The 21,433-nt window shown below is 44.4% G+C and overlaps 1 protein-coding gene across 1 annotated transcript in view; it reads right to left on the reverse strand.

The window, feature by feature from the left end:
• Positions 1 to 21,433, reverse strand: part of LOC126237477 (solute carrier organic anion transporter family member 4A1) — a 1,087,525-nt gene that overhangs the window by 69,719 nt on the left and 996,373 nt on the right. Inside the window, exon 10 of the mRNA XM_049947621.1 lies at positions 5,244 to 5,442. Coding sequence (XP_049803578.1) covers positions 5,244 to 5,442 — 199 coding nt within the window. The remainder of the gene's footprint in view (positions 1 to 5,243; positions 5,443 to 21,433) is intronic.

The following is a 21,433-nucleotide window of genomic DNA, read 5'->3' on the forward strand; positions in this document are numbered from 1 at the left end:
GCACCTCATACAAGGCGGGCTGGCAGCAGCATAATACGCTGCTCTGCAGCCTTAAGGGGTACAATAATACGATATAGAGGTGACACAGACAATACAAAAAATGGCGGGGACCTGCCAAGAGAGGAGGAGGAGGAAGGGGAGTGGGAGAGCGAGAGGGGAGAGCAGAGATGCCATGGGCAGAGAGGGGGAGGGAGGAAGGGGGAGGGGAAGCCCGGGGGAGAGAGGAGGAGGGAGGGGGGAAAGGAAAGAGAAGGGAAGGGAAAGGAGGGAGGGAGGGTGCCTAAAGGAAAGGCCACAGGAGGTGGGGGGGGGGGAGGATCAAAGTTGATAGGAGGGGTAGATGGAGGGGAGGAGGACATCATCAGGGAGGGGGAGCTGGTGGAAGCCACCTCGGGAGAGGGTAAGGAGGGTGGAGAGATGGAGACCAGGTGGGACGTGGGAATTTAAATGTTTCTATATTATTCGGCTATGTAATGTGGAAAATCCGTATCACAGTACAGGGTACATTTCAGTTCTGTCACCGGACGTCGAAAAATCGGAACAAACAGGAAGTCACCAATTTAGCAACGGGACCTATGAAAGCGATGTAATTCATTGAACATCGAATCTGGTTTACTATGTTTCGTGGCCATTGCTCTTGCCATTGCATTTTCCATTCACCCTCCATTCACAGCGTTAATCCTCGTCTTCCTTGCCTCCTCAATTTTCCTAACGGCAGTGGCGCTCTCCTGGGCACATAGGTGTAACTACAAATCGCAAGCCGGCCGCGGTGGTCTCGCAGTTCTAGGCGCGCAGTCCGGAACCGTGCGACTGCTACGGTCGCAGGTTCGAATCCTGCCTCGGGCATGGATGTGTGTGATGTCCTTAGGTTAGTTAGGTTTAAGTAGTTCTAAGTTCTAGGGGACTGATAACCACAGCAGTTGAGTCCCATAGTGCTCAGAGCCCACAAATCGCAAGAAGTCAACAGCGTCTTTCCATTCCCTACAAAAATATATAAAGCTCTTCCCTTTCGACCAGCAAATGAAACATGTACAAACGATTATATCTCCAGTCGTTGATTACAGCGGTGATATCCTGAAAGCTTTTTCTCAATAAAGTTCAAGGCGTCTAGAACTGGTGATAAACGCTCGTGTGCAATATATCAGTGCCCTTCGGCAGTTTGATCATATTTCACCATATTATACTTAGCTACACTGTTCACAACATGGGACCCGTGGCCTAGGGTTGCCGACACGGTAATTCAGCGTGTTCGGTCAGAGGGTTAGCTGCCCTCTGTAATAAAAAAAAAACTGAGTTAATGGATCAACGATGAACGGAAGTGGGTGTCTTGCGACGTCCGCCCCGAGCAGATACGACGAACGAAAACGAACAAAAAATGAGATTAAAAAAAAGTGGGGGTAGCGTCTTTGATTCATAATCAAAACGTCTTCGGTCCCGGGTTCGATCCCCGCCACTGCCTAAATTTTGATAAATAATCAGCATTGGCAGCCGAAGACTTCCGGCATAAGAAGTCAGCCTCATTCTGCCAACGGCCTTGTCAAAGAGGGCGGAGGAGGGGATAGAGGTTCAGGGCACTCTCTTGTCCTAGGAGTGGGAAATTGCTCCTAAAGGCGGAAGAATCAGCAATGATCAACGACATGAGGATGCAGAAGGCAATGGAAACCACTGCATTAAAGACACGTAACGTGTATCCACAGGACATGTGGCCTGTAATTGAAGAAGTATCATGATGATCTCTCCATTGGCAAAAGATTCCGGAATAGTCCCCCACTCGGATCTCCGGGAGGGGACTGCCAAGGGGGAGGTTACCATGAGAAAAAGATTGAATAATCAACGAAAGGATAACGTTCTACGAGTCGGGGCGTGGAATGTCAGAAGCTTGAACGTGGTAGGGAAACTAGAAAATCTGAAAAGGGAAATGCAAAGGCTCAATCTAGATATAGTAGGGGTCAGTGAAGTGAAGTGGAAGGAAGACAAGGATTTCTGGTCAGATGAGTATCGGGTAATATCAACAGCAGCAGAAAATGGTATAACAGGTGTAGGATTCGTTATGAATAGGAAGGTAGGGCAGAGGGTGTGTTACTGTGAACAGTTCAGTGACCGGGTTGTTCTAATCAGAATCGACAGCAGACCAACACCGACAACGATAGTTCAGGTATACATGCCGACGTCGCAAGCTGAAGATGAACAGATAGAGAAAGAGTATGAGGATATTGAATGGGTAATGCAGTATGTAAAGGGGGACGAAACTCTAATAGTCATGGGCGACTGGAATGCAGTTGTAGGGGAAGGAGTAGAAGAAAAGGTTACAGGAGACTATGGGCTTGGGACAAGGAATGAAAGAGGAGAAAGACTAATTGAGTTCTGTAACAAGTTTCAGCTAGTAATAGCGAATACCCTGTTCAAGAATCACAAGAGGAGGAGGTATACTTGGAAAAGGCCGGGAGATACGGGAAGATTCCAATTAAATTACATCATGGTCAGACAGAGATTCCGAAATCAGATACTGGATTGTAAGGCGTACCCAGGAGCAGATATAGACTCAGATCACAATATAGTAGTGATGAAGAGTAGGCTGAAGTTCAAGACATTAGTCAGGAAGAATCAATACGCAAAGAAGTGGGATACGGAAGTACTAAGGAATGACGAGATACGTTTGAAGTTCTCTAACGCTATAGATACAGCAATAAGGAATAGCGCAGTAGGCAGTACAGTTGAAGAGGAATGGACATCTCTAAAAAGGGCCATCACAGAAGTTGGGAAGGAAAACATAGGTACAAAGAAGGTAGCTGCGAAGAAACCATGGGTAACAGAAGAAATACTTCAGTTGATTGATGAAAGGAGGACGTACAAACATGTTCCGGGAAAATCAGGAATACAGAAATACAAGTCGCTGAGGAATGAAATAAATGGGAAGTGCAGGGAAGCTAAGACGAAATGGCTGCGGGAAAAATGTGAAGACATCGAAAAAGATATGATTGTCGGAAGGACAGACTCAGCATACAGGAAAGTCAAAACAGCCTTTGGTGACATTAAAAGCAACGGTGGTAACATTAAGAGTGCAACGGGAATTCCACTGTTAAATGCAGAGGAGAGAGCAGATAGGTGGAAAGAATACATTGAAAGCCTCTATGAGGGTGAAGATTTGTCTGATGTGATAGAAGAAGAAACAGGAGTCGATTTAGAAGAGACAGGGGATCGAGTATTAGAATCGGAATTTAAAAGAGCTTTGGAGGACTTACGGTCAAATAAGGCAGAAGGGATAGATAACATTCCATCAGAATTTCTAAAATCATTGGGGGAAGTGGCAACAAAACGACTATTCACGTTGGTGTGTAGAATATATGAGTCTGGCGACATACCATCTGACTTTCGGAAAAGCATCATCCACACAATTACGAAAACGGCAAGAGGTGACAAGTGCGAGAATTATCGCACAATCAGCTTAACAGCTCATGCATCGAAGCTGCTTACAAGAATAATATACAGAAGAATGGAAAAGAAAATTGAGAATGCGCTAGGTGACGATCAGATTGGCTTTAGGAAAAGTAAAGGGACAAGAGAGGCAATTCTGACGTTACGGCTAATAATGGAAGCAAGGCTAAAGAAAAATCAAGACACTTTCATAGGATTTGTCGACCTGGAAAAAGCGTTCGACAATATAAAATGGTGCAAGCTGTTCGAGATTCTGAAAAAAGTAGGGGTAAGCTATAGGGAGAGACGGGTCATATACAATATGTACAACAACCAAGAGGGAATAATAAGAGTGGACGATCAAGAACGAAGTGCTCGTATTAAGAAGGGTGTAAGACAAGGCTGTAGCCTTTCGCCCCTACTCTTCAATCTGTACATCGAGGAAGCAATGATGGAAACAAATAAAGGTTCAGGAGTGGAATTAAAATACGAGGTGAAAGGATATCAATGATACGATTCGCTGATGACATTGCTATCCTGAGTGAAAGTGAAGAAGAATTAAATGATCTGCTGAACGGAATGAACAGTCTAATGAGTACACAGTATGGTTTGAGAGTAAATCGCAGAAAGACGAAGGTAATGAGAAGTAGTAGAAATGAGAACAGCGAGAAACTTAACATCAGGATTGATGGTCACGAAGTCAATGAAGTTAAGGAATTCTGCTACCTAGGCAGTAAAATAACCAATGACGGACGGAGCAAGGAGGACATCAAAAGCAGACTCGCTATGGCAAAAAAGGCATTTCTGGCCAAGTGAAGTCGATTAATATCAAATACCGGCCTTAATTTGAGGAAGAAATTTCTGAGGATGTACGTCTGGAGTGCAGCATTGTATGGTAGTGAAACATGGACTGTGGGAAAACCGGAACAGAAGAGAATCGAAGCATTTGAGATGTGGTGCTATAGACGAATGTTGAAAATTAGGTGGACTGATAAGGTAAGGAATGAGGAGGTTCTATGCAGAATCGGAGAGGAAATGAATATGTGGGAAACACTGATAAGGAAATGAAATGTCGTGTGGCTAGGGCCTCCCGTCGGGTAGACCGTTCGCCTGGTGCAGGTCTTTCGATTTGACGCCACTTCGGCGACCTGCGCGTCGATGGGGATGAAATGATGATGATTAGGACAACACAACACCCAGTCCCTGAGCGGAGAAAATCTCCGACCCAGCCGGGAATCGAACCCGGGCCCTTTGGATTGACAGTCTGTCACGCTGACCACTCAGCTACCGGGGGCGGACTACTGATAAGGAGAAGGGACAGGATGATAGGACATCTGCTAATACATGAGGGAATGACTTGCATGGTACTAGAGGGAGCTGTAGAGGGCAAGAACTGTAGAGGAAGACAGAGATTGGAATACGTCAAGCAAATAATTGAGGACGTAGGTTGCAAGTGCTACTCTGAGATGAAGAGGTTAGCACAGGAAAGGAATTCGTGGCGGGCCGCATCAGGCGTAGCAAAGGTTGGGGCACTGAGGAAGAAGTAGGTGATGGGTAAGTATGTGCAGTGGACTCACCTGTCTGTGGTATAGGGCACGGTGATGCAAGCATAAAGCAGGTTGGGACAGCTAAGGAAGAAGCAGTGAGTACTATGGAGGTACACACAGTGACCTGACCTTTTGAAACATACGGCGCAGGTTGGGGCAGATGAGGAAGAAGTAAGGTAGTTATGCCTGGGGGCTGAACTGTCGGCAGCATAGGGTGTAGTGATGCCGGCATATCGCAGGTTGGGGCTTCTGAGGAAGACGCATGTCGATAGTAGGACTGACCTGTCTGCAGCGTAGGGCGCGGTGATGCCTGCGTAGCGCAGGTTGGGGCAGGTGAGGAAGAAGCAGGCGGTGAAGCCGGCGGCCACCAGCGTGGCTGCCACGCACAGCTTGATGATGCCGGCGCAGTGCAGGCTGAGCCGCTTCACCAGGTAGCCCCCCAGGAAGGTGCCGCCCCCGCCCGCCGGCACCGTGATCAGTCCTGCGGAAAGACATTTCCTCACTGCAGTCGCTGCACCTCACGTCCAGCCTTCTCATACTTCTCGGTGAGGTACAGATATTTTTTTATTCTTACAGCTCTTATGTCTAAGAGGCTCAATGCCCCAGGCGTTACTCCACAAGTTGTAATGGTACTTGAACTACGCAACCATTACGGCACCTCAACTCAACCTCTCGATACCAGCGATATTCTACGGCAGGGCTTAACAACTGGCCGGTTTTGAGCGCGAGTACTCGCGTCTGCTCAGGCACTTGCACGCGAGCAGCTGCAAGGTCGCGGAGTAGGGAGGTAGGGGAGGGAGGGGAAATGCGCGCGCACGTTTGAATGTGATCTCGCGTTATTAGCAGATTTAACTAGCCATCTGAATGCTTTGAACATTTTACTACAAGGTAAAGATCTGCTAATTACTCATTTCATAGATCGAATACGAGCTTTTAAAATGAAATTGACACTTTGGGTGAGTCAGCTGGAAACAGGAAACCTAGCTCATTTTCCTAAATTATCATCCATGCAAGATGTTCACAAAGTCTGTGAACGTTATTCACATAGTTTAGTTGATCAGCGCTTTCAAGATCTGACAGCACTAGAGAGTGATTTTGATCTGTTCTCTCCATATTCAGCGAATATTTAAGAGATTCGTCCTGAGCTGCAGCAAGAAATTATTGACCTGCAGTGTGACAGAGAATACAGAGACAAATTTCAGAACAAGAAAAACATTTTGGAATTCTACAGACACTTCCCTCAGGATAGATTTCCTCGTTTGCACAAACTGGCGGCTACAATAATATCAATGTTCGGTTCCACGTATGTTTGTGAACAACTGAAATGTAACAAGACGCGCCTGAGAATCGCATTGTCTGATGGAAATTTAAACTGCACGCTGCGCCTAAAATGCGCAAGAACGATTACTCCGAACATAGACGCAATTGTAAAGGGCAAAAAGTACAAGATTACCGAGAATCCCACACTTCAGTGACACCTTTTATTGTGTAACAGTTCACAAATGTAGAGGCATACACTAAGCTAATAAAATTATGTGGCATGTGTACATTCTCCTTTATTTGTTTCATTTGTCGCAGTAATAATTCGTGAGTGATATCCCTGCAGATGGCCGCGGATTTACATTGACTGGCGGCAGCTGTTGTGTGCCCCACGTGACTTTCCCCACTCTCCGCTCTGGTCCGGTAGTGGGGGTAGCGTGCTCACTTGCTCCGCGAGCACGTATGTTGTGAAGCCCTGTTCTACGGTGTTTCTGCTAACTACTTAACATATTTCTGAGACAACATTCAGATTTGATTTGATTCATGTAGAGGTACTTTGATACATCGACATGTTTATATTGCAATGATATTATTCTTATGTGTATTCTTTCTTTTGTCACTATGATCTTTGACCTACTTGTAACTCTGATTTTTGGGCGCGTAGGCGATTATTAGTTGGTTGTTAGAGAGTTGGACCTTGAAAAGGTCGAGTCTTGGACGTCATGTTGGAAAGACGCATATTGTAGTCAGCTTATAAAATGTGAACTTTAACAGTGACTGTGAGGAAAATGTTTTCAAGTATGTTTTGTATTGTGATGTGATGTTTTATGTGTTACGTGATATTACAATAAAAGCAATTAAAAGGAAGTGTAACTTAAATTCGGAGTGCTGATTATTTTTTTACATCACTATTGTGCTAACTTTGAAAGGTTTAATCTTCAAGAATGGTTTGTGAAGCGCATCTACAAAACTTTTGAATATAGCAGAATAAAACCTAGGCCTCTTTGCATCCGAGCTTGGAATCATCACCACCTAGATTTTCGACGATTGAGCCATGATTTTACAACGAGACCAGCGTGGGAAACACGAAAAGATGAGTGCCTAGTTTATTCATTATTACATGAAATGACTTTATTAACTGTGCTCTAATGACACCTGCCACATAATAACTGTGTTGTTGCCCGAAAATGCAGTATTTAGCAGCATGAGCAACACCACAATCATTATTAAATTTTGACCTTTGTTGTGGTAGGGTTGTTAGAAAGTGCTTGAATCCAAGGAAGTGTGGCCATAGCTTGTTAGGCACCAAATCATTTGAGATGATAAGATTATACAAGTTCACCGCACATAGGCAGGTAGGTATGTATGAAATTGCTACTCTATATGTTGTGGCTCAAATGGCTCTGAGCACTATGGGACTCAACTGCTGTGGTCATAAGTCCCCTAGAACTTAGAACTACTTAAACCTAACTAACCTAAGGACAGCAAACAACACCCAGCCATCACGAGGCAGAGAAAATCCCTGACCCCGCCGGGAATCGAACCCGGGAACCCGGGCGTGGGAAGCGAGAACGCTACCGCACGACCACGAGATGCGGGCACTCTATATGTTGTATCAACATTTATTCGCTTGCAGCGACTAGAAACTTGGACTACTTCAGTTAAGTGTATAATATTCTTCGGAAATATGATTAGAAAAGGAGCCTGTTACTGCTGAAAGATAGTGTGACACAATGACCAAACATTGTACAGGGTGCGTCAAAAAATGTATACACACTTTAACTGTCATAGACAATTTATTTCCCTTTAAATGCGAACATTTTTAGGTTAGGCTTTACCGTGACTGTTACCGATATTAAATGAAACAACAAGTTCACTGTTACCAGTCACCGTTTTACTTATTTCCACGACGCGTTTCGAAGGTTTAAACCTCCATCATCGGGTGGATTTACATTAGTTAGTATTACATTCGTGTGTGTGTGTGTTGTGTTACGATTTTTGGAGGATCTTGTGGCGCTGCCTAGTGAAGAAACAAGACACTATTTCAGAATATGGTTTAGGATTACTTTTGACGAAAAAATTAATTAATTAAACTGATATCTAATGGTAAACATTAAATAAGTAAACTAGAGTACCTCCAGTGGTCACAGATTCCTTTTGCTGTCGTAGCACATCACATGTATACTGCCACATTTGTAAACAAATGTGGCATCTGGAATCAGCTGGGTGCAAGGTTCGTATAGCAGAAGATAAGACATAATCGCAAAGTGCAAAGAATATACATTCCAGATGCCATATTTGTTTACAAATGTGGCAGTATACATGTGATGTGTTACGACAGCAAAAGGAACATATGACCACTGGAGGTACTCTAGTTTACTTATTTAAAGTTTACAATTAGATATCAGTTTAATTAATTAATTTTTTGTCAAAAGTAATCCTAAACCATATTCTGAAATAGTGTCTTGTTTCTCCACTAGGCAGTACCACAAGTTCCTCCAAAAATCGTAACACAACACACACACAAATGTAATACTAACTAATGTAAATCCACCCGATGATGGAGGTTTAAACCTTCGAAACGCGTCGTGGAAATAAATAAAACGGCGACTGGTAACAGCGAACTTGTTGTTTCTTTTAATTTATTTCCCGTTCTACAAGGTTAAATATCTGTGCGAAAGTAATGTTATGTTTCTTCAACAGGTGGCAGCAGTGGCAAGGAAGTAACTGCAACATGGCGGACGTGCGTTTGAGCTTTGAAGGGCGGAAGCAGATAATTAAGTGGTACTGGAAGTTTGAGAATGTAGCTGCGGTTCTAAGACAGTGGAGAAGTGAGAATGGTACAGAACCACCTTCAAGGTTAACAATTACACGTCTACAAGACAAATTCGAAATTCATGGAACAGTGTGTGATGAGCATAAAGGTCGATCAGGGCGACCTCGTACATCTACAAGTGATGATTCCACAACTGCGGTCTTTGAACTGTTTCAGTGTTCGCCTTAAAAATCTTCAAGGCAAGCGGCACGTGGGAGTAATGTAAGTGCTAGTAGTGTGCTACGCATTCTGAAGAAAGGCAAGTTTCGTGTGTACATTCCAAGGCTGGTACAACAGCTAAGTGACGACGATCCACATCGAAGGTTAGAATTTTGTGAATGGGTTCAGGAGACGGTGAGACGTGAAACGGGATTTATGGGTAGCATAATTTGGTTGGATGAAGCCCAATTCAAACTCGATGGAACTGTCAATAGGCACAATTGTGTGTACTGGGCTGAAGATAATCCTCACATTACAGTTGAAAAGGCTGTAAATTTGCCTGGTGTAAATGTGTGGTGTGGTTTGTCTGCAAGGGGACTCATTGGGCCTTTCCACTTTGAAGGTACCGTTACTGGAGAAACGTACCTGACAATGCTTGCTGACTCCATATTCCCTGCCATTCTTGCATTATACGGTAATGATGAGTTTTATTTCCAACAAGATGACGCCCCACCGCACTATCATAGGGACCTACGAGCATATCTGGATCACAATGTGCCAAGCCAGTGGATAGGACGCAGGGGACCAATCCAGTTTCCTGCACATTCTCCAGACCTCACGCCGCTGGATTTCTTCTAATGGGGCACAGTAAAATATGAGGTGTACAAACGTAAACCACGTAACGTGGACACACTTTGGAGTGACATTCAGGCGGTGTGCGCAGAAATCTCATTGGACACTTTGGTACAATGTATGGAATCAGTGGTGACTCGTACTCAGAAATGTATTGATGCTGAAGGCCACCAATTTGAACATTAATCACATTTGCAAAGTACATTTATTTTACCAATTGGACTTTAAGCTTTCCATTTCCAGAAATTTAACATTATAGAACGGGAAATAGATTTTCTATGACGCTTCAAAGTGTGTATACATTTTTTTGACGCAACATGTATACACAGTGTAAGAGGGCTACGACAAAGGAATTTACTGCTAGCGCATTCGAGCAGATGTAATTTCGATTGATTGCTCACGCGCTGCCTGCGATATGTAAGCTATAAGAGAATCTCAGACCAAAGAGCAGTGTTGTATGCAGTAGGAACTGTGTGGCAGTAGGAGTAAGTAGTAGTAGCTAGCAGTCGTGTGTATGGAGTTGGTTGGGCCGGTCGTGGGGAGCGATGGCGGTGCCTGAGCGATATAGTATAAGGGAAAAGCAAAAATTATTATTATTTATAGCCGCGCGCATGTGTAATTTGTAACAACTGATTTTGTGCTATTGTTATGTCAAGTCCCATGTAAATGTTTTTAAAAAATCTTTTAATAATAATATTTCTTATAAAAATAACTTTTCACAATCATTCATCTGAATTTAAAGATTTTACTAATTTCTCCTATCCATGGTCATCCCGATTATCGTAAAGAAAAATCAGTTGTTTCTTTTTATACATAACAAATCTAGTGGCCAGCATTGCACTGGGCTGTGCCAGAAAAATTTCTTATAGGAGCAGATATATACGCGTTATCCGGCGACATAATTGAGGTAAGAATTTTCAGTTTATTCAGAATAACTTTTCAGGGCCATGACGCAGCATTGCTGACGTCCAGATTTACCAGTTTAGATTCACAGTCAGTTAATTATTGAAAGGTTATATATCACTTTTTTATTGAGAGGTTATGGAATATAATAAACTGTTGGGAGGTTACAACAGTACATCTAAATCTAGATCTACAACCGTATTCCTCAAGTTACTATACGGTGCGTGGCGGAGGGTACCTTGAACCACTGTTAGTCATTCCCTTTCCTGCTTCAGTCGCAAAGGTAAAACGACTGTGTATATTGTATGTACAGTAGGCCAACGCTGCTATATTCAAACACTTTTTATTAAAATGTTATGTGCTATGAGCTTATTTCAGCTCGATGACTATTATCAAACTGTTTGCAAACATATGGAGTTGCTAGTTCACATATCTGTACCTATTTATAACTAACAACAATTCTGTATATATCTGTCGTAGTACATACTCCCATAACATTTCGTCAACGCTGTCGCTTTCTGATACCTTCTGTTGTTGCTTATTGTAGGTTTAGCGTAGACGAAATTGTTATTTTCTTGATATGTAATGTCTCAGCAGTGGAATTTTTGGCTGAGCTGAAACTAGTAGCACACACACACAGCCATAAGTATATAAAATCAACTGTAATGACTGCAAAAAATTCTATGCAGACCAAACGAGCAGAAATTTCAAAATCAGATACCGAGAACATACCAGACACGGTGACACAAACCCTTTACAGTCTTCAACCCCACGCAGACAGAAAACCACAAAGTAAAGCAGATCGAAAATGCGATGGAAATTCGTTTGCAAACTGACTACTGCGTAATACCCAGAAGTCAGTTGACACTGGCAGTTTGAGGTTATGTTGTTTGCTGTTATCTGAGAACCAATAAAAAGAAATTCAGCTGGAGAAAAGCGTGTATTTGTTTTCCAGACATGGCTGAAACATGACCATAATTACAGAGATGTTGCTGATTTATTTGTCAAAAGTTTTCCAAAAACCCACCTTTTACAAAGATCCAACATCTAACTCGACATGATGTTCGACGAGCGAGGTGGCGCAATGGTTAGCCCATTGGGCTCACATTCGGAAGGACGACGGTTCAAACCCGCGTCCGGCCATCCTCATTTAGGTTTACTGTGATGTTCCTAGTTCACTACAGGCAAACCTCCCTGTTTGTACTCCTTCGGCAAATCTATCAACTAACCAATACAGCCTTCGCTATGAATGTTCTTATCTGAATTTCCGGTGAGTTATATTTGATGTATAAACAATGGCAACTAAATGTTGTTGCGATGCACCTTTACAAAGTTTTGAAGCTAAAATTTAGTTTATTCAATGCATTTCCACTGTTTTTACTAGCTGGGCCAGTTAACCTAGTCGGTTTGGTTAAGGGACCACTTTTCGAATTAGTTAATTAGCTCAGATTTCACAACGCGTTGAAAAAAAAAAAACATGTGACCCAGACTTCCTATAAAATCTAATGAAGATAATTTACATAGAACCACTTACATATTTTAAATCCCTTTCCGTAACCTCGGGCCTTCATTAACAGTCTGCAGTTTGGCACTGTCAGACGCTTCCGGGAAATCTACGAACGTGCAGTTCATCTATGGCCCACAGGACATCGTGGGAGACAAGGACAAACTGTATTTCACATGAACAGTGTTTCCTAATTCCGTGCTTATTTCTGGACAGAAGATTTTCATTCAAGGAAATGTATTACATTCGAACATGATACCTAATCAACTTAGATAAATCCACGTAATGATGGAGATATAATCCTCCGAAACGCACAGCGAAAAAGACGTACTATAAAAATGGATGCACGTGTGTATAAATGTATGCATGTATGTATGTGCCACACCTCCTCCTAAACCACGGGACCGATCTCAGCCAAACATGGTACACGTATCAGTTACTGTCTGGAAATTATCGCTGTGGAGGTAAGAACCGCTTACGTATCAAATGAGTGGGAGCTGGGGTACAAAAGTAGTGTAGCCCACGACGCATGAATATCCACGCATTTGTCGTCCAGTATTTGAGACCGAGAGCAGTTGCAACAAGCTTTACACATAATTACAAACCTTTACAAAACTTTTTCTCGCTGACGACTCCGCACAAAATGATAAAATAAGAAAATGTAAGAATGCAGAGTCTCGGGGCGATAACATTGAATAAAATGTTCTCGGGTTTCCAACCGCGTCAATTGCTTAAAACTACACGAGCTTTCGGCCAAGCACTCCTTGGCCATTGTCAAGTGGTATGAAAGTGGTACGACTTGACAATACTCATACCACTTTGACAATTGCCAGGGAGTGCTTTGGCCGAAAGCTCGTGTAGTTTATCGCTTACTATATTTTCGATTTTCATGCAGTAAAACTGCCGCATGAGGTTGACGTTTTAATTTATTACTTCTTTAGCAGTGACTCCATACCCAACACATTTTGCAGATAGTATTATCGAACTTAATACCTAATTAACTTGGATAAATTCACCTAATGATGGAGATAAAATCCTCCACATGTAACTATAAAAACATATCATTGTACGACAATTAGTTTAGGAAGTATGACGTCAAATACTGAGATGCGTGAAAAACTGCGGCATCGTGTATGACCTTTCAATTTATTGCTTATTTTGAACTACGTCTATTCGGGACATATTTCGGAGACAGTATTAACATATGCCGCTGAACGTACCTAGAAAACCATATCATTGTACGACACACAGTTCAGGAGATATGATGCCATAAACAATAAGCTGAGTGAAAATGAAGGTGCAGGGAGCGAAACTCACTAGAGAAACAGGTGAAAATTGCGTACAAATACGTGTGGAATATGTGAAATATATGTATGACTTCAAAGCTACGAGTAAAAAGCTCACTGTAAACCCCTGGAACGACACCAGCCAAATGTGGTACACATATTAGTTACAGTCTGGAAAGAAGTACTATGGTGGTAAGAATGACCAGCCTCCTCTACGAGTGAGGGAGAGGGGGGGGGGAGGGAGGAGATGGCCACAGACAGGGGACAGGAAGAGGTGGATAGAGAGAGGGGGGACAACCAGAGGAGGGAGGAGAGGATGGGCAGAGAAAGGAAACAGGAAGAGATGAACAGAGGAACGGGGAGGAAGAGCCAGGCAGAGAGAAGAGAAAGATGAACAGAGAGAGGGGGAAGAGGAAACTGAGAGAGAAAGGGAGGACAAGGAGATGGACAGAGAGAGGGGAGAGGAGGAACTGGACAGAAAAAGCAAAGAGGAAGAACTGATCAGGGACAGGGGGGGGGGAGATGGACAGAGAGACGGGGGAGGTGGAAATGGAATCAGATGGGGGAGGAGGAGAGAAACAGAGAGGGAAAGAGCAGTTGGACAGAGAGGGGGGAGGGGAGCAGATAGAGAGTGGGGAGAGATGGATAGAGAGGGAGTGAAGGAGGAGATAGGCAAAGAGAGTGGGAGGAAGGAGGTAGACTGGCACAAGATTGGAATAAATAGGTGTACATACCCACGCGACGCTGGGTATTCAGCTAGTTATACAACAAACGTAAAAAAGCTTCCAAAACAGAAGTCTTATTGCCCAGATGGCAGTTGATACATACACTGATTACCTATTTCAGCAAAGTTTTCTTGACATCTTCAGAAAACGTGAATCATACATGAGCCGTCATAAAATTTGCTGTTTTGAAGAGCGCGCCACGGTGTGTTGTGTGAAGCAGTCGCCTTCCGTTTCTGGTGGTGGCGCCGCTGTGGCAATCGCAGCTTTGATGTCTCCCTCCGGTGGGAAGGGGGGAACAGTTGCCTGTTCACGTGCATTTAAGTGGCTCTATGAGCTCGGCAGTGGGCAGATATGCCCCAACCCACCCGCCCCCCCCTCCAGTATACCTATTGCAATATGCCGATGACACCGCATTCCTCGCCCTCGCTCCTGCCCTCCAACGGTCCCAACGCCTTCTCCAGAATCACCTTGACCTATTTGACACATGGTGTAACCAGTGGCTCCTGAAAATTAATCCTTCCAAGACCCAGGCAATCATCGTAGGTCATACCACTCACTCCTTCCGGCTCCTGGATTTCTCCCTTACTGTCTGCGCCCGTCCTGTCCGCCTCACCCCCACCCTCACCTACCTTGGCCTCACCATTGACCGTCACCTCACCTGGATCCCTCATCTCCGCTCCATCCAATCCAAAGCCCACAACCGCCTCCGACTCCTCAAACTCCTCTCTGGCCGGACATGGGGGTTGCACCCCTCTACCATCCTCCACACCTACAAATCCTTAATCCATCCCATCCTCTGTTATGCCAGTCCCACCTGGGTATCTGCCCCCCCTCCAAATTCTATAAGTCCCTCCAGATCCTTGAGCGTCATGCACTCCGCCTCGCCTTCCGTATACGCCTCCCGTCCCTCACGTGGATCCTCTATGACCTCATTCCTTTCCCCCATCTGCTCCTGTCCCTCGAACATATCCGCATACTCTACACCTCCCGCCGCCTTGATCCCCCTCACCCCCTGGTTGCTCCTCTCCTCTCCCACCCCCGCCCCCTGCCACGTCTTCACTGTTGTGTGTCCCCTACCCTCTATCTCTACACCCTTCATCCCCTTTCCCAAGGTGGCTTCCATCAACTCCCCCTCTCGGATGATGCCCTCTCTCCCTTCATTTATCCCTCCTATTAACTCTGATCATCACCCCCCCCCCTCCTTTCCTCCATCCTTTTCCTGGGCTCCCTTCCCCCCCTTCCATCCGCTTTTTTCCACAATTTTCCGCCGTTTTACAATTTCAGTCACCGTTTTATGCCTGCTTTTATTGTTTCTTATCTTCTTTTTTACGTTTTAAAAAGTCTGTAGGCTGCAGAGCAACGTAATAAGCTGCTGCCAGCCCGCCCCCTTCGGGGGGAATCGAAATACAATAAAGGAAAAAAAAAACTCGGCAGTGGGTCAGTCTGTCAGTCTCGGCGAGTGTGGTCAATTGGTCAGCCGGGTCAGTGTGGGGCAGTCAGTGTCTGTCGTCCGTAGTGCTAGTATGTGTTAGGCCGCCAGTCTGCTCGAGTTTGGTTAGGGAATGGGCATTGGCGGTTGGATCGATCGGTTGGTCGGTCGCGCACTGGGACACAAAATTACTTGTCCGTCTTGAGCGTTGGCGCATGTGAGGTCGCCAAGTCAGTCCAGTGGCCCGCGCCGTTTAGCGAGGGATAATGGCTTCGTGACCGTCACGAGAGCAACAGGAGTCAACCCACGACGTCGGTCTGGCCGAGGCGAGCTGAGACGCCGTGAGACGGGAGATCGGCGCGCCTTCCTGCGTCCGTTGAAGCGACTGGCAGCGGACGGTTCGGGAGAGCGTTGTGGGGCTGCTGCGCCAGGTCTTCGCCAGAAATCGCAGTTACTAGAAGTTAAGTGATTCCTGATATGTTGTTTCAGTTACTTGTTAAATTCTACTTGTTTTCTTGGTCAGTCTCGCATCCCGGTTTGCTCGTTTGTCTCTCGTCCGCATTTGTTAGGCAGTTAGTGTAGGTCTGTCTGTCGGTCTGCCATACGTTAATAGCTGCCTCTGTCATGTTTGTCGGATTCGGTGTTAACGAATTTATTGCTTAAGGTGTAAAGGCCGAATTCCTGAAATATGTTTTTATCTTGCCTATCATCTTGCGTGGTGGTATATGTGTAATGTACAGCATGTTGGTACATTTTATGTAAAACTGCGTTTCATGGATTTTATTTAAATGGTCATTTTAGTATATAAAGTTGCCACCCTCTCACCGTAAGAGTTCTCTTAAAAACAAGTTGCACTTTCGGTTCAAGTGGTTCAAGTGGCTCTGAGCACTATGGGACTTAACTGCTGTGGTCATCAGTCCCCTAGAACTTAGAACTACTTAAACCTAACTAACCTAAGGACATCAGACACATCCATGCCCGAGGTAGGATTCGAACCTGCGACCGTAGCAGTCCCGCGGTTCCGGACTGCAGCGCCTAGAACCGCACGGCCACCGCGGCCGGCTGCACTTTCGATGGCAAATAATTTTTAATGTGAGTGTTGTACCATTCCCATCCCTCTTACGGGATGCATAGTTTGTGTGTTGGTGTGAGTTGTTAAAATTTTTAGTTTAAAGTAATCTGGTGTGTTACAGATTTGCACCAGTGTAGTCTTCCAGAGGTTGTTGTGAGCGGTCGTGACTACGTCCGTGTTAAAAGGCAGCGGCAAGGTTCTGAGCCCGAAAGCCCATAATATAAAAAAAATTGCTATTTCTGCCTCTGAATAAATTGTAACTTGATATTTACAGGGTGCTTTCTGATTATAATTTTAAATCCGTTTCAAAAATAAAAAGGGCGGCTTTTAGGAATAAAATTTCCATTTATTAAAAAAATTTTTATTTGTTTCATCAGTTACCAATTGGCAACTACTTCCACGCTTACATAGTGTTAAATGTGTTAAGGTTCTCGATAAATCGCTAGTACATAAAGTAAATTCTCTAAGAAAAGATTTTGAAAGTTAAATTCATGGTTCAATAAAGCCATACTTGGCTCCGAACTGGGCAATAAAACTTTTAGTTTGGAAGTTTTTTGACACTGATACAGAGATCGCTCTCCTCCTGAAAATGTCACGTAGTTACTATACAATAAATGCGACTGGTTATAGCAATTCGTGGTTTCAGTCGATATTCATACTGGTCACGGCCAAAGATAACGTCGATTAACCACTTTTCATATCTTAGCTGTCCCTCGTGGTCGAAGGACGCAATAAGTTTATAGCGGCGGCCCGGAACAGCGAGGGAGGAGACGAGATGAAAAGCGTGTGTCGCCTGCAAGTGTGGCGGGCAGCAGTGGCAGCGGCCGGAGATTGCGCAGCGTCTTGGTCGTAACTCAGGATGCGACGTCTGTTGCCGGCAATGCCACGAGCTCCCGGCGGACGCCGTCCGTTATGAGGGGGTGGGGGAGGGGTGGAGCACAGGCGGTAGGCAGAGGCGCTGAAATTTGTCTTTATGAGCGGGAATTCCGTATGCTCGATAGAGCGCACCAGTTCTAAGGCTGAAGCCGTGGCAACGATATCAACGAGTTTATTTATACCCACTCTGGCACACGTTAACTCATCCTCTCTCTCTCTCTATCTCTCTCTGTGCCTCTCTCTCTCTCTCTCTCTCTCTCTCTCTCTCTCACACACACACACACACATACGCACAAAACACACACACACAAACACACATTGCCCCCCTCTCTCCCTCTCTCTTCTCGATTTGAGTAGGAATATTGAGAAACCCACCATTTCCAAAAGACTAAACTTCTCAGCAAACACTAGAAATTTTTCCAGATAATAAAATCATGCTGAAATTCCGTCTTTCATCTCATTTTTCTTTAATGTGAAGGTAGAGGGAAGAATTCCAATCCACTGTAAACAGTCTTCATATATTTTCTTGACATTACATTAAAATTTATGTAGTAAACATGTGGGATTTCTCAATATTTTGTTCAAATGTCTCAAATGGCTCTGAGCAGTATGGGACAACATCTGAGGTCATCAGTCCCCTAGACTTAGAACTACTTAAACCTAACTAACCTAAGGACAACACACACATCCATGTCCGATGCAGGATTCGAACCTGCGACCATAGCAGTAACGCGGTTCCGGACTGAAGCGCCTAGAACCGCTCGGCCACAAAGGCCGGCTCAATATTTTGTAATAAATAAACATAAATCATTACTTAACTCGTACTTTATTGCTAATATGGTCAAAAATCAAACAGATTACGCCTATTTTCCATTCTCTTTGACATTATACTGCACACATGGTTCATTCTTTGACACATGTTGCCAACTCCACATGTCAAAATAGAAGTTCTTGATGATTTCTTCTTTTCGTTGGATTGTCATGCTTTCGTATGAATCAGCTGCGCCGGCCGCTGTAACCGAGCCGTTCTAGGCCTTTAGTCCGGAACCGCGTTGCTGCTACAGCCGCAGGTTCGAGTCCTGCCTCGGGCATGGATGTGTGTGATGTCCTTAGGTTAGTTAGGTTTAAGTAGTTCTAAGTCTAGGGACTGATGACCTCAGATGTTAAGACCCATAGTGCTTAGAGCCATTTGAACCTTTTGAATCAGCTGCACAACGATTGGGATTCACGATATCTAGTTTTGTGCCGCTATGCGATAAGCTTGTTGATTAGAAAAAAACGTATGGGGCCTGAAGATGGCAAAATGAATTGCCGAAACTGGTTGCTGTAGAAACAAAATAAAATATCTTAAAGCGTTTGAATTGAAAAAAAAAAAACAGTTGTAAGTGGTCCTTGGTATCCTGGACACTGGCAGTCGGCTGGAGTTGTCATACGAACTCTATTTACGTTCTGTCTGGGACAGGACTGGTGACCTTGCTAGCCAAAAGGAGTACCTCAACGTCACTCAGGCTGTCCATAGAGACACGTGCCATATGTGAACGTGCTTTGCGCTGTTGAAAAGTATCACCGCAATAATTTCACCTGACAGGTAACACATGAGGATGCAGAAATCCGTGACATAATGCTCTGCAGTCACAGTTCCCTTACTCAGTACCATCCATGACCTGAAATAACGTCCATGGCTCGATACTGCACGAGGTAAGTACCAAACCCGCGGTGCCTCTCCAAAACATTGGAAGAATTGGACCTCTTCCTAGGGCACCACCATATTTGCCGACGATGGTCTACTAGGGTAGTGGAGAAGGACGATTCGGTGCCGAAAATGCGACGCCATTCATCAGCAGTCCTTGTTTTACAGTGACAGCACAACTCCAAATGCAGCCATGTGATGTTTAACGGCAGCCTACGCATGCGATGGAATTCCCTAGTCCGGCTGCAGCTTGTTCCCGACCAACAATGCGGGAGGGAGTCCACTACTTGTTCTCGGATGGCAACCGCAGATGTTAGGGGATTACGATGTGCTGTATGCATAATACAATAGTCATCCCTAGTGGTGGTCAGATGCGGTTGACCGAAACCTTTACAACATGTATGCCTGCCCTCATGTTCCCATGCAGTCCAACATAGGCCGAATGCCGGACATTTGCCACGCCGGACATTTGCCACACTTGCCCCTTCGCCAGGTAGCTTGAGTAGCGATCCCTCAGGTAAGGGACGCCCTTCCCCGCACTACCTCTGTCCGCTTTAAAACCGCTGTCTTCACATCTTACTCGATACACCCAGTACGCAAGGGACCTTCTTCTTCGACATCTTGGCCAAATACAGAGCTTCATTTCCGAAATCGGAATATTTTTAACTTTTGGGAAACGAAAGCAATACCGACGATTATGTCAGTATGTAATTAGTTCTGCCAAGTATAAATGTAGATTCCTCTGTCTGTACGGTAGCTTCCTTTCACGCTTACTGATTGCCATAGAAACAGTCCATCGGCATGGGAGCAACAAGAAAGGAACGATGTAATGAGAATGCGAATGTACGCTAATCATTTCCTTTTGATCACTGCATTTGTGCCTACTTCGATTACTACAACTGCATACCCAAAAAGACAATAGGGAAAGAATAAATGGGTATGTGAATGTTTTAAAAGAAGAACGACATACTCCATATTAATTTACTCTCTAAAAACATTAGTTGGATTGAAGAGTTCCTAGATAACAGAACGCAGCATGTCATTCTCAATGGAGAGAAGTCTTCCGAAGTAAGAGTGATTTCAGGTGTGCCGCAGGGGAGTGTCATAGGACCGTTGCTATTCACAATATACATAAATGACCTTGTGGATGACATCGGAAGTTCACTGAGGCTTTTTGCGGATGATGCTGTAGTATATCGAGAGGTTGTAACAATGGAAAATTGTACTGAAATGCAGGAGGAGCTGCAACGAATTGACGCATGGTGCAGGGAATGGCAATTGAATCTCAATGTAGACAAGTGTAATGTGCTGCGAATACATAGAAAGAAAGATCCCTTATCATTTAGCTACAAAATAGCAGGTCAGCAACTGGAAGCAGTTAATTCCATAAATTATCTGGGAGTACGCATTAGGAGTGATTTAAAATGGAATGATCATATAAAGTTGATCGTCGGTAAAGCAGATGCCAGACTGAGATTCATTGGAAGAATCCTAAGGAAATGCAATCCGAAAACAAAGGAAGTAGGTTACAGTACGCTTGTTCGCCCACTGCTTGAATACTGCTCAGCAGTGTGGGATCCGTACCAGACAGGGTTGATAGAAGAGACAGAGAAGATCCAACGGAAAGCAGCGCGCTTCGATACAGGATCATTTAGTAATCGCGAAAGCGTTACGGAGATGATAGATAAACTCCAGTGGAAGACTCTGCAGGAGAGACGCTCAGTAGCTCGGTACGGGCTTTTGTTAAAGTTTCGAGAACATACCTTCACCGAAGAGTCGAGCAGTATATTGCTCCCTCCTACGTATATCTCGCGAAGAGACCATGAGGATAAAATCAGAGAGTTTAGAGCCCACACAGAAACATACCGACAATCCTTCTTTCCACGAACAATACGAGACTGGAATAGAAGGGAGAACCGATAGAGGTACTCAAGGTACCCTCCGCCACACACCGTCAGGTGGCTTGCGGAGTATGGATGTAGATGTAGTTAATAAAGTGTAGCGGGACAATGTTCAAAACATAACTGAAAACATGTTCACTAAATAGATATAAGAACATCTATGATTGACATGTCATCTAAAGTCGACTTACAATTTTAAAATGTTAGAAATAAGGAAAT

The sequence above is a fragment of the Schistocerca nitens genome, chromosome 2, assembly GCF_023898315.1.
Source record: "Schistocerca nitens isolate TAMUIC-IGC-003100 chromosome 2, iqSchNite1.1, whole genome shotgun sequence".
NCBI classification, from domain to species: Eukaryota; Metazoa; Arthropoda; class Insecta; order Orthoptera; family Acrididae; genus Schistocerca; species Schistocerca nitens.